General features: G+C 38.0%; 1 protein-coding gene across 2 annotated transcripts; it reads right to left on the reverse strand.

Moving 5' to 3' along the window:
- Nucleotides 1-830: 830 nt before the first annotated feature.
- ube2d3 (ubiquitin-conjugating enzyme E2D 3) lies at nucleotides 831-12,689 on the reverse strand. 2 transcript variants are annotated; one of them, XM_062996013.1, is made up of 8 exons: nucleotides 12,576-12,689; nucleotides 9,187-9,250; nucleotides 9,068-9,099; nucleotides 5,208-5,285; nucleotides 5,019-5,124; nucleotides 3,661-3,754; nucleotides 3,123-3,178; nucleotides 831-1,356 (listed from the first exon to the last, which is right to left on the reverse strand). In XM_062996013.1, exons 1-7 carry the CDS (start codon nucleotides 12,597-12,599, stop codon nucleotides 3,130-3,132), a joined length of 447 nt encoding a protein of 148 aa, XP_062852083.1. In that variant the 5' UTR covers nucleotides 12,600-12,689; the 3' UTR covers nucleotides 831-1,356; nucleotides 3,123-3,129. The 2 variants fall into 2 exon arrangements, with proteins under 2 accessions (XP_062852083.1, XP_062852084.1); XM_062996014.1 differs by lacking the exon at nucleotides 3,123-3,178 and having other exon boundaries at nucleotides 12,576-12,686.

Genomic DNA, 12,689 nt, shown 5'->3' on the forward strand with positions numbered 1-12,689 from the left:
AAAAAGACAATTTAAGACATTAGAAAGGTTAGGTAAGGGGGGGGGGGGGTTTGGGGAGTCTAGCAGAGATTAATTCTATCTACATTATTTCTTATGGGAAAAATAGGTTTAACTAATGAACATTTTGAGTTAAGAACAGCCCTTCGGAACCAATTAAATTCGTAAGTCAAGGGTCTACTGTATTTGCATTTGGTTATTTGGCTAGGTAGCCGTGTGCTGATTTTAGCCACACAAAAAAATTATTAATATAGAATATTTGCTACATTTACGTTTGGTTACTATTCAATAAATTATTCACATGTAATGATCTGAATGAAGACGACTGAAAACTGGACGACTGGACTGAGGGTTCCAATCCACCACACTCATTCACACCTAAACTCAGTAGTTTGTTACTTCACCTACTGCCCGAGTTTGTGAGGAAAGCCACCTCAGAGCGTGCAACGACAGCGACTAAGAAGTCAAGGTTTAAACCCAGGATTTTAAGATCCATGTTGTTGTTTGGCAACCACTTTACCAGCTTTCACCTTTATATCCCTGTCCCCAAACACAGTGCTCACATTATTAAAAAAAAGTTTCAAAACTCCAGTACATTAATGTTCTATGGCCTTTTTATCACTACATTTAAACACTATTGAAGTAATACCTTCATCAATAATTTTGGGCTGGAACATTTTTAAGAATGATTAAACTTATTCTGGAGAAGACAGGACCTATCCCTTGTAAGCCAAATATTATCACAGTTCTGTTATTTTACTCAATGCCCTGTATAATCTGTCATATTACATTACATGCTATAGCTATGTTCACAAACATTACACAGAAACAGATAATGATGTGAAACTTTATTGAGGGGAAAATAAAATTAGCAGAACATTTAAGCTAGCTGGGGTTAAGCAAGTTGCGTTTTATCGTTATAGCTATGGAAATGAATCTAATAATTGCAGATCTGTACAAACTAGCAAAACAGAAGAAGGTGTCTGGTGATGCCAGTGCTATGCTACCAGTGATTATATTATACAGCCTACAGTCAAAATCCTTCTGCCTGAGCAGGTATCGGTTGAGAGGTCAGAATAAATGTCTGACACGAGGACCACAAGGCAGAAGAGGCAGAGGAGACATTCCATTGGCTGGGTGAATTCCACATTGTAGCTGAAAAAAACAAATTCCTGCATGTTTTGCTGTAGTCTTGATTTGAGCAGACAGCCGTGGACCATTCCTCCGCAGGAGACAGAAGGGATACAATGGTCTTAAGACAGTGACCAAATATGAGAGCATAAACAACAGTTTATTAATGTGTCCAGCCAACATCACATGGCATATTTCTGTGTCCATTCCCGTGCTACTTTGTTGTATCTGCAAAACAAAAAAAAGACAAAGCATGTTTAGTACAATTAAAAATGAAAATGACAATAGAGCACATTAGTTTGCCACATTATTTGTAACATTAACTTAAGAATGCATTTTCCTTTACTTTACTGACAAATACAGCAGCTTTATAAAATAAGCCCCAAGTGTGTTGTTTTTACGGTCAAAAACAATGTTTTTATTTTTCATTGAATTACTTTCTATTCTACAAAGAATATCTATTAAAATATACAGTATATGATCTAAGCTTTGAGCTTATTTAAGGTTAATGGCTTGATTAACTGCTAACATTAGTTTGTGACATACACAGCTCTTTATTTCACAAAGAAGTCTCACCATTAATACTCTCACCCAATGCTGTTTTACTTGTGTGCATAATAAGTTTAAAATTATGTTTAACATTGTTTGAAAGGGTATCATAACAAACAATGTCTTTGTCTACACTGTCTAATGCTGGGATTCAAAAAACCCAAATGTCCTGATGTATTTGGATGACCACTAAAATAAAATAGTGGCTGTGAACTGGAAACAACCAAACCATGATAGAGGCATTCACACATTTTGGTTAATTTAATGCTTCTTCTAAACATGCTGAACTGCACAAAGATGTAAGTTTTAAAAAATCTGTAATACCATCATATAGTATATGGCAAAAAGTATGTGGACACCACCCCTAATTACTGAGTTCAAGTTCAGATGTATCTAAGCTTCTCACTTTGTAGCAACAGTTTGAGGTAGGCCCTTTCCAGCATGATTGTGTCCCTGTACTCAAAGCAAGGTAACACATGGTTTGTGGTTCCCCCACTCCAGACTCGCCAATGTTGAAATGTTTATGAGCCAAGCTTTCTCGTTCAGTGTAAGTGCTTGACCTCATCAATGTTTTTTGACTGAATGAGCACAAATTATGAAAGACTTTAAAATTAAAAGCTTTCCCAAAAGATTGTACGCTGTTAGTGGCTCAAATGTGTATAGAGAAGCTAGAATGTCTAACAATTCATGGTCAGGTGTTTGCATACTGTTGGCCATATTCATACACATGCCTAGTCAAACTTTTTATAGAAGTAATTAATAAGCCATTTAAATTCCACACATCTATTAGAAAAAACAAACAAATGAAAGCAACAGTCAGGATTACAGTATTAATAAGGAACATTATCAGCATCCTGACAACCTAGTTTTTAATAAATTGTGTAGTGGACATTTCTATTGTCCCAATTTAGGTTTATCCAACTGCCCTGTGCACTTAGCACTGCCTGCCACCGTAAGTAGGGTGCCAGACCTGGATGACAGCACTGCAAAGACTACCACTAAATTAATTATGGATTAATAGATTAAGTACTCACCAGTGACAGAAGTATTAATAATCAAAACTACCACTGTGCTTTAAAACATTTGCTTGCTGTGGTAACCGACCAAACCAGAGTAAAATGTTTTAAGGTGCAGAGCCGTTATATAACACTGCTGTTACTCAAACATATTGTGTAATGCAAGCAGAGTTGAGAAAACAGTAAGTAACCAAAAAAAAAAAGAGTAAGACATTAGCCAATGATCAAGGCTATTTAGTTGCCATGTACCTCGACTCATGCTGGAATCATTTTGTTTATGTAGGACTTTCACTTTCAGATTAGTTGCACTACAAGTCAACAGATCGCTGTTAGAGTTCATCGCACATTCATGCATTTCCACACTGTAAACAGCATTAATGTAAAACTCTTCATATCGATCAGTGCTGTATAAAGTGCACAGGCTCTTACCCAGCACCTACAACATGGCGTATTTCTCTGTCCATTCTCTTGCCATTTTATTGTACCTGCCAAGGCAGTAGGATAGTGGAAGCCAAGTGATCATTATTGCAAACCCAACAGGGTGATCAAACACACCACTATCCCACTTATGTACCAAGAAAACATTGAAAACAGTATATTGAACTGAACAATGTCAGCCAAACGTCAAGGAGTCTGAATACTTTTTGAATGCACTGTATAGTTAAAGTGAACTTTTGTTACACTGAATGATTTATAACAGTGGGAGTGAGAGAAAGCAACATGAATGTCTTGGACGCTTGAACACAAAACACTACAGTATAAAAGTTGTTAGTCACTTTTTCAGTATTAACATACTGACAAATACATCTACTGAACAATCAGAACTGAGCAGTATATACAGAGCTTTGTAGCAAACAGACATAATAGGCACTTACCAAGCTGCCTTTCCCGAGGCTTTATGTGTAGTTTGTGAATAACTATGTACATGAGAGTGCAAAAGAGATCAACGGTACTAAAGTATACATACTTCTCCGTATCTGTCTTGTAGATTCGTGCAATCTCTGGTACAAGAGGATCGTCTGGGTTTGGATCACATAATAGTGAGCAGATGGACAAGAGAACTACAAAACAAAGAAGATTCATTTTACAATGCTCACAACACAATCAACTATAGTGTATACACAATGGCTGATAGAAAAAATAATGCACTAGACAATGAACCATTAAAACAGATATATAATCTGGCCACAAGTACGTGAACAGGACAACTAATTATAAAACTCCAAACTTTTCTGCAGAGCTAGATTTTGCTTCAAATGAAGTCAGCTTGCACCAAAAGGACAGTATGTATAAGAAGATTTCCAAGACCTTGAACGTTTCTAGAGGCACCACAGGGGGCATTGCCTGAAAGTTCCAAACTTATGGTGCAGCAGTAAATCTGCCTGAATCTAAATTTCGTCCAGAGGCCTTATCAATCTCATCAGGACAGTAATAAAAAAACCCTGTGTTACTGTAGAAGACTCAAAGGGTGACATGATGAAGGCTGGAACTAATGTGTCAGTGGACTGCAGAGTTCTGGGACAGTTATATGAAGCAATACATTAAAGCTGGAACTGTTTGGCCATATGGATCAGCAATTTGTCTGGCTCAAGAAAGGTGAGGCGTATAACCAGTAGAGTACTATCTCTGGTCAAGTACGGTCAAGCCTGAAAATAGATCAGTGATGAGGTGGGGATATTTTTTTCTGCTGCAGGAACTGGTAAGCTTGATTTACAGACATACCAAGGCATTTTGAGGAAGAATGTTACACTTTCTGTGATGAGATTAAACATTTGTGATAATTGGACTTTCCAGCAAGACAATGAACCCAAGCACACTCCCAAGTCAACCAAAGCTCAGTTAGGGAATCAGTCCTGGAATATCCTGGAGTGATCTTCTCACTCTTCAGATCTGTGCTCAAAGTGAGGTCGATAAACTAAAACATGTTTTAAAAGTTTGGTGTGGAGAATCTTCAGAGACTTGACCTCAACCCTATTCAATGCCTATTTAATGAATTGGAGGTCTTTAGGTCTTAATCAGAGCTGACCTCATGATTGCAACTTCATTTAAATGCCAATGATTTCGGAAAGATGCATCCAACAAGCTCGTGGTAAGATGTCCACATTTTTTCGCCATTTACTGTACAAATATCTTGACCGCAACCCTATTCAGCACCTTTACGATGAATCGGAAGTCTTCAGGCCTTCATCAGTGCTGAACTTATGATTGAAACTCCATTTAAACGCCAATGATTTTGGAAAGATGCATCCAAAAAGCTTGTGGTAAGGGGTCCTCATACAGTTTACAGTATACTGCACAAATATATAAGCACATTTATGTTGGTACCTTTAGAAATGGTAAGTGCTGGGGACCACTGGGACCTGAGAATATCCAGACAGATACTTCCATTACTGTTTATATTTGGGTGGTAGATTCGTGTGGTAAATGCAACCTAAAACAAGAAAATAGTATTACAAAAAATAATATACACACACTGAACACATTTGTCTGAAAATTGATATTTAAGAGTCCTACCTTTGGAGGTTTAAAGGGGTAATCTGTTGGAAAGTGTATAGTCAGGAAGAAAACACCACCCTGATAGGGACTCTCATTCTGCATGCAAACAATACAAGTTATTTGCATAGGTTTACTAAAATAGCTATGTAATATAGCTTCATGCTCACCATGATTATACCAAATTAGATATTTAATCATTTATGTTTACAGACAACATTTATTTAATTATATCCCATTTTTGAAAAGCCTGTAGTTTGAAAGAATCAAAGTGCAAATATAATTTCTTTTTCTCCACCAGGCAACTCATACAGATAAAAGTGAGCATTTTTTATCATGAAGATTTTCCCAAATGTTGGACATGACTGTTTAGAATTTATGCCAGTTACTTTTCAATAACTAGCTGGCTTCATGTATTATTGCCGTTTTTTTAACCAGATCAACTATTAACTATTTACCAATTATTTAACTATTAACCAAATTTGTAACTTTGTTAGTAGTATGATGTGATGTTACCTCACTATCTGGTGAGCAATCAAAATGAAACATTGTTGACCCTAATTCATGTATTAATGCTGAAGAACTAAAATTTCATATGCTTCCTCACATCTACTTAAATCAGTTATACTGGAGTGTTTTAGATACTCTTAGGTAGGGCTGGACGATATGGCTAAAATTTATATCACGATATAACTCCTAATTTCGGTCGATACGATATAATTCCGATAACGATATGAATAACACAAATGTCAGAAAAACTGCCAAAAACACCAAAATTGGATGGCTGTACCTGCAAACCTCTTTTCTGGTTTCTGGCAAGAAATACAAGCTGAACACCACTGAATTAGTCCTTCCTCTCTTATCAGCTATTTCATCTGCTTCTTTTTCAACTGTGGACAGGGGCAAAGCCAGACAATTTCCATAGGGGTGGCCAGACTGCAGTGGCGGCTGCTGGTCTTTCAAAGAGGGGAAGCTCATTGTCGGCTTACATCATAAAATTTGTCAATTTATTTACACATAAATTCTGCCCTCTGTTCCTTTTACAAGAAAATGGCCTGAAATGGGTTACAGTTTGTCTTTCGACTTCACTCGCAAAATCCGCGATGGGACTGAAGCTCCCAGTGATTAAGTGACTAATGAAGTGTATTGCTTTGGCAATACGAATGTCCCTATTTGTCATGCCAATAAAGCTTCTTTTGAGTTTGAGAAGTGACGGTGTAGCGCTCAAATGAGCAAACAATCAAAACGGGATTCAGCCTTTCCACTGATCCTCCAATCATCTTGCAGAAGCTCAGCGTCCAGACCCGCCCACAGCCCCATTCACCCCCAGAGACGCTCAGCGTCCGGGGGCGGGACAAAATCGAGGCATTTATCCAATGACCGGCGAGTTTCGGAGCATTAAAAAAAAAACCTCAACGCAGTCCCATAGAAGTGAAGAGACGCTCAGCTTCTGCAGGCAAATGCATTGACGCTACGGGAATGTATGAGTTAAGTTAAGAAAATCGAGTCGATTTGTGATAATTAGCTGATTCTGAACGAACTCGTCTTCGAGATATACGTGTTCTAACGCATTTGTAATCAATGAAATGTTAACACAACTGTACATATTTGACCATTTAATTTTGGACATTTTAGGGGAAGCTGAGCTTCCCTTGCAGTCTTAGAGAAATCGCCACTGCCAGACTGAGACCATTGCTCGCACAGGGGCGGCACAGAAACTGTCTGATACCTTATTTTTGTATGTGGCTAGTGGCTGTTGATTTAGTAGTGTTTTGGTCACTCACTCATTTACCTATGGCAGTGAGTGCCATGTGGAATTACATCAAGCCCAGCATAATAAGCTTTTTATTTTTTCTCATTTTCCCTGTGAAAAACTAAAATATAGCCTATAACCTTAACAGAATTTCAAAGATATTCCTTTGCAATACTTGATCATTTGATTGCAAACTTGTGTGTACTGATGAGACTCATTTGAACCCCAGAACATGCCAGTGTGAATGCATGGAAAACCAATTTTAATTTTCTTTCAAGAATATGATACAGACTGACCAACACTATTAAGCCAAATCAGCATTGAAAATTGACTATTTTAATTAGCCTTCTACAATGCTGGGGATCCTTAAAACTGAATATTCTCTTTTCAATAGAAGTGTTATTTAAATGCTATTAAATTGTTTTTGAAAAAAAAAACGCCCAATTAGGAGGAAAACCGCCCAATCTGGCAACAGTGGAACGCGAATATCCCGTTGGTGCCTTTATTCGTAGCGCGCCTCAACTAATAAGAAGTAATATTAATAACTGGTATTAGTACTTAGTAGTAGAACTTTTTCTGTAATTGTGTTGGTGGTTGACATTTATGTTGAGTGTGTAACTGCACTGTTTTGATGGAGAACTACTCGCTTGAGGTGCGCTGTTGAATTGCGTCCCTGTGGGAACACCTGCGAGCAGAAATGCTTCCGCAAAAAAGTAACACGGGCAAAGCGCACTGACGTAATGCATATCGATCGATTTTGTTTAAAAATCATATCACCGTTATTGAAACATTTTCTATCGCGATATATATCGATATCGATATCGAATTATTGTCCAGCACTACTCTTAGGCTACAAATGCAATAGTTTGACATTTGAAAGCTCTTCCACTGCATATAAGCTGTTTGTTGTTAATAAGAGATAACTTATGAACCAAAATAAATAAGTCAATGACAACGTGATATCCTTTTTTCTTTTCTTTTTTTTTTTTAAAACTATTCAGACCCTTTTTGGGTCTTAGAGCTGTACTTAATTGTGTAGCGATTTATTTTAATTCCCATTTTTACCCGTCAATCTACAATTTATCATCAGTTATGACAAAGTAAATAGTTTTTGAAAATTAATTAAAAATCAAAAAATAGAAGCACTTATTCACAAATGCATTCAGACCCCCTTGCTGTGCCACTCCAATTATGGTCAATTTCATCCTATTTGCTAGAATTATTCTTGGGATGTATCTAGAACTCCTCTGTTACAATCTGACTTGACTGGATATATTTTGGAAAGGCACACACCTGGGTCTATAACAGTACCTAAAGCGTTGTCAGGACAGAAACCAAGCCATAAAGTCAAAGGAATTGTATGTGTACGATTCAATTGCGGCAAGGTATGAATAACAGCAAAGATATAAAACAATATTGACGAAAATAGCCTTGAAATGGAAGAAGCTTGGAAAAACCTTGAACGTTTCAAAAGTTGGCTGTCCAGCAATTTGGGGACCCAAGAAAGAAGGGCATTGGTCATTGGGGTAAAAAAAAAAAAAAGAGGCCAATAGTTACTCTAAAAAGCTCCAAGAATTTGTGCAGAGATAGGAGAACCGGTTGGGTGGACGCCCATCTTATGCAGCAGTTTATAGATCAGACCTTTATGGCACAGTGGCAAGAGGGGCACTGTTGATTAAAAGGCATATAAGATAATGTCCAAACTAAACTCTTTGAGCAGAATTGTTTGGTAAACACATTACATGGTCAATATCATATATATATGGTGAATATATGGTGAGGGCATCATCATGCTAGGATACTTCTTAGCAGCAGGGACAATGAAACCGGTCAGAATTGAGGGACATGATTATGTGATTGATGGGTAAAAGTGGCAAAATAATCTAAATCAATTCAACACAATAATGTGCAAAAGATCAGGGGGTCTAAATACTTTCTGAACTCAGTGTGTAAAAGAAGGCAGTCACACAAATCCAAAACTGCCAAAACTTTAAGTTTAATGGCTATAACAGGTTCCAAGTTGGGACCGGGGCATGTTTAATACTGTGTTGGGTCACCTCTTATTTTAACATGTTTTGTATGACAGGGAATAACATATATGAATAGTATGAAATGTGGTCATACTTACAGGGCCCATGATGGTAGCCTGCCAATGAAATACTAGAAGAAAAAAAATAAGATGTTTATCTGTAAAGTCAATTGATCCACCTTTGAAGTTTGGGTATGGGTTAAGGTTTAGGGACTCACCATCATCCCCAACTGGACCTGCTGAACATTGTGCTGGGGGATCACGGGCTAAGTCAGTCAGCTCCTACAAAAAAGCAAGTGTGAACAAGAGGCAAACGATTGTTGGAAAGCTCTGATTGGCATCGTTTACTGCATTTGAGAGACAATACATATAAATACATGACCTGGGTCTGTTACATTAGCCTTGTACTGTTGTGTATTATACTGCAATAATACATACACTTAACAGAGAATATACTATAATGAAATGAAACTTGTTAGGTTTAAAGGCTGTATAATATGTTGGCACAATGGTTAGAAAATATTGATAAAGTAATTGATTATAAGTCTGGTGTTTACAACAAATAAAGGAGAGGTAAACATTTTAAGTCATTTGTAGCTCTGAAATTAGAGGTCAGCTTAAATGTTACTCAACAAGTGATAAAAGGTGACACATGACTAATGTTTTTGTCATAATAATTTTGGCAAAACACGTTCTGTGAATACTGTCTGTTGGTATTAGGTGTATATTTAGCTCCTGAGGGTCAGAAGGGGTAGGGCCACTGCCTAAACAAGTAGATAGGCATGTCTGTTTCCATGGCTGAACACGAGTAGAGGGACGTTTATTTTTACTGGTGGGTGGGAAGCACCTGAAGTGTGTATGTGTGTATCTATACAGGAGTGAAGGGGCCATTCACTTAGAAGGCAGACCAACATAACTATCTAACTAAACCCTTCAGCACTGCACTGCAAAAACAGCTTAACAACATGTTTTAAATCTACAATTCTGGTTGACAATAATCTGATAACATGAGGCCTCAAAGTTGACTACCATCAAGCATAGTGTTAAAAACACTTTCTTTATAAATACTATATAAATACACTTTCTAAATGACTCAGTGCTAGAACAGCAGTGACTGCGGTCTAAAAATGTTGGAGCAAGTGCTTTAATAAAAAAAGGTAAAGGCTTGAGGACATCTGACCATTTCTACAGGGGAATTGGCATGATCAGTGTCAAAAACTCAAATTGTTAAGCAAATTATATAGTTTCCATTGTTCCATAAATTCAGGAAAAATGCTAAATGAAAGTATGTTCAGTAGTGGTTTTACACTTTTGGCCCCTTTTTGTGGACATACTAATAGACAGACAATAGTACACGTGCACAACCGAAACCAGAAAAAGCCAAACAGAGCCGGCAGACAAAATATTTGAAAAACTGGCAATATTTGTAATTGTATTGTTATATAAATAGGTGACTTAAAAAATAGTTTGAGCTTAGAAGGGGTTGTCCAAGGCACCAATCCCTTGCAAAGCTTTTACAGACCCGTACTCTCAAATATTGGGGCATTTTAGAGCAGCCAATTCACCTTGTACATGTTTTTAAAAAGTGGGAAATAAGAATACCAGGGTGACCCAGCGGAAACCCAGACACAGGTACAACATGCCAGACAGTGAACAAAGATGAGGATCAAACTGAAGGCTCCAGGACTCATAGCAAACCACTGTGGAGTGTTCAAACTTGCAAGTTTGAATGTCAACATAGCGACCAACCTGGCTGTGTGTCCATAAATAAAGGGAGGGAAGGTTAGACCGGGTCTCTTCCTGATTCCACTAGAATATGCAAACTGCAGGACTAGTCAGGGTGCCTGCACGAGTTGGGGTGGTTGTAGAATGGAGCTTAGAATGGCTCTCAATGGGTGTGTTCGAAAACCTAGGGAGCTGCCTTGCTGTCTTACTGTCTACATAGGCAGCTGCCTCAGTAGAGAAGATTCTAATAAGTCAATGACTTATAAGGCAGGTTATTCGAATGCACTACTTACATGCTTCCATCGGGTTTCGGGTTTTGGGTTTAGCATTTATCATCTTGCCATTAAAAACAATGAACTGAGGTAGCACAGCGCTAATGCTAACGTCAATATAGCAGCTCCCTTCATGTACCGATAACTATTACATTTCCTGACAAGCTCGAACTTGCAAATAAAAACACTCGGTACAAGTTTATACAAGTTAAAAATCAGTAATATTTTATTTACGTTTAAAAATAACTCCATTCGTTTCACCGCCCCGTCAGCCATGTTTGTTCTGTGAGAGCCTTGATCACTAAGGCAGCGTCGGATGCTCACTCGTTCTTAAGCCAAAATAACATGGAAATATGAAGATGCCTCAGAAGTGAGGATTTCAAGTCATCTAGGATTTCGAACAGCCTCCTTCTCGGGAGCGCGCACAGGATGACGTAAAATGCTGCCTATGTAGACAGCACACTAGCTTTTCGAACACACCCAATATGTGATAGGGTACTCTGTGTGGGAACTCAACATTGGCAGGTGATAAGGAGTGGGCGCAGACTGGATACATGAGGGATCTAGCTGGAGTGTGGTGATCTAGCTTTCCTTGATCAGATCAGGACAGTGGATTCACTGGGGATTGAAAATGACTCAATTGGGAAATAAAAGGACACAAATACACAGAAAAGGTTGGTTGTATTGCATCAAAAATATTACTAAAAATGTGTTATGTTTTATTATAAAAAAATAAGCCATCAGACACTTCAGCTATATAGAAACAGCAATCAGCCATAATTAATAATTAGTGCAACTCTAACACTTGGGCAAACATTGGTAGACAAAGATTGCTACAGTAGAAGGTCAAATACATCAATATAAACAATATAAAGACAAATTAATATAACATTTTAACAGGTAGATAAATAGACAAACATAAGCCCCTTTTCCATAGCACTGTATCCTGTGATGGAGTACTTTTTTAAAATCTGTGATCCCACATTCACATAGCCTGAATTGTACTCGACGTTCCAATTCATCCCAAAGATTTTTCATGAGGTTGAGGTCAAGACTATGTGCAGACCACTGGAGTTCCTCTACACGAAACTGATCAGACCCTGTCTTTATGGAGCTTGCTTAGTGCACAGTCATGCTGAAACAGGAAAGGGCCTTCACGATTAATCGAATCTGTCTGTACATGCTTGTGTCTGAACCAGGCTTATTCGAGATTAGATCTGTACTCAACACTACAGGGTTTGATATTGAATTTAAGATTACAGTGTGCGGTAGTGAGTGTGATCTACTGACACTTTCTGTTCCACGCAGTGCTGACACATTGTGGACAGAAATAGTGAACAGCTGGTTTAGCCATGTCTTATTAAGAGGCCTACTGTACTATACACAGCGGCTAGAAATGTATCAACTGATTACATACTCTTCACATTTCTAGCTCATTATTCGATCTCTTTGCCTAATACAGAAAGGTGAAGCACCCAGTTACTACAAGAGACTACTTGTCAAGGCGCTACGTTGACCCAAACTAACATAATTTTGAACGTACATGCTCAGTTTAGATGGCTAAGTAACATTAATAGCGTTAGTTAAGTCGTTAGAGCATTCATATTTACCTTCTGAATTCGCTTAAGCGCCATCTTCCCACTGTTAGTGGTGGCTGAGCTAGTCCACTCCACTCCACTCCACTCCACACCGGTCAGAGCTACTGATAGCTGCTAGCGCGCTAA

The sequence above is a fragment of the Trichomycterus rosablanca genome, chromosome 5, assembly GCF_030014385.1.
Source record: "Trichomycterus rosablanca isolate fTriRos1 chromosome 5, fTriRos1.hap1, whole genome shotgun sequence".
NCBI lineage: Eukaryota > Metazoa > Chordata > Actinopteri > Siluriformes > Trichomycteridae > Trichomycterus > Trichomycterus rosablanca.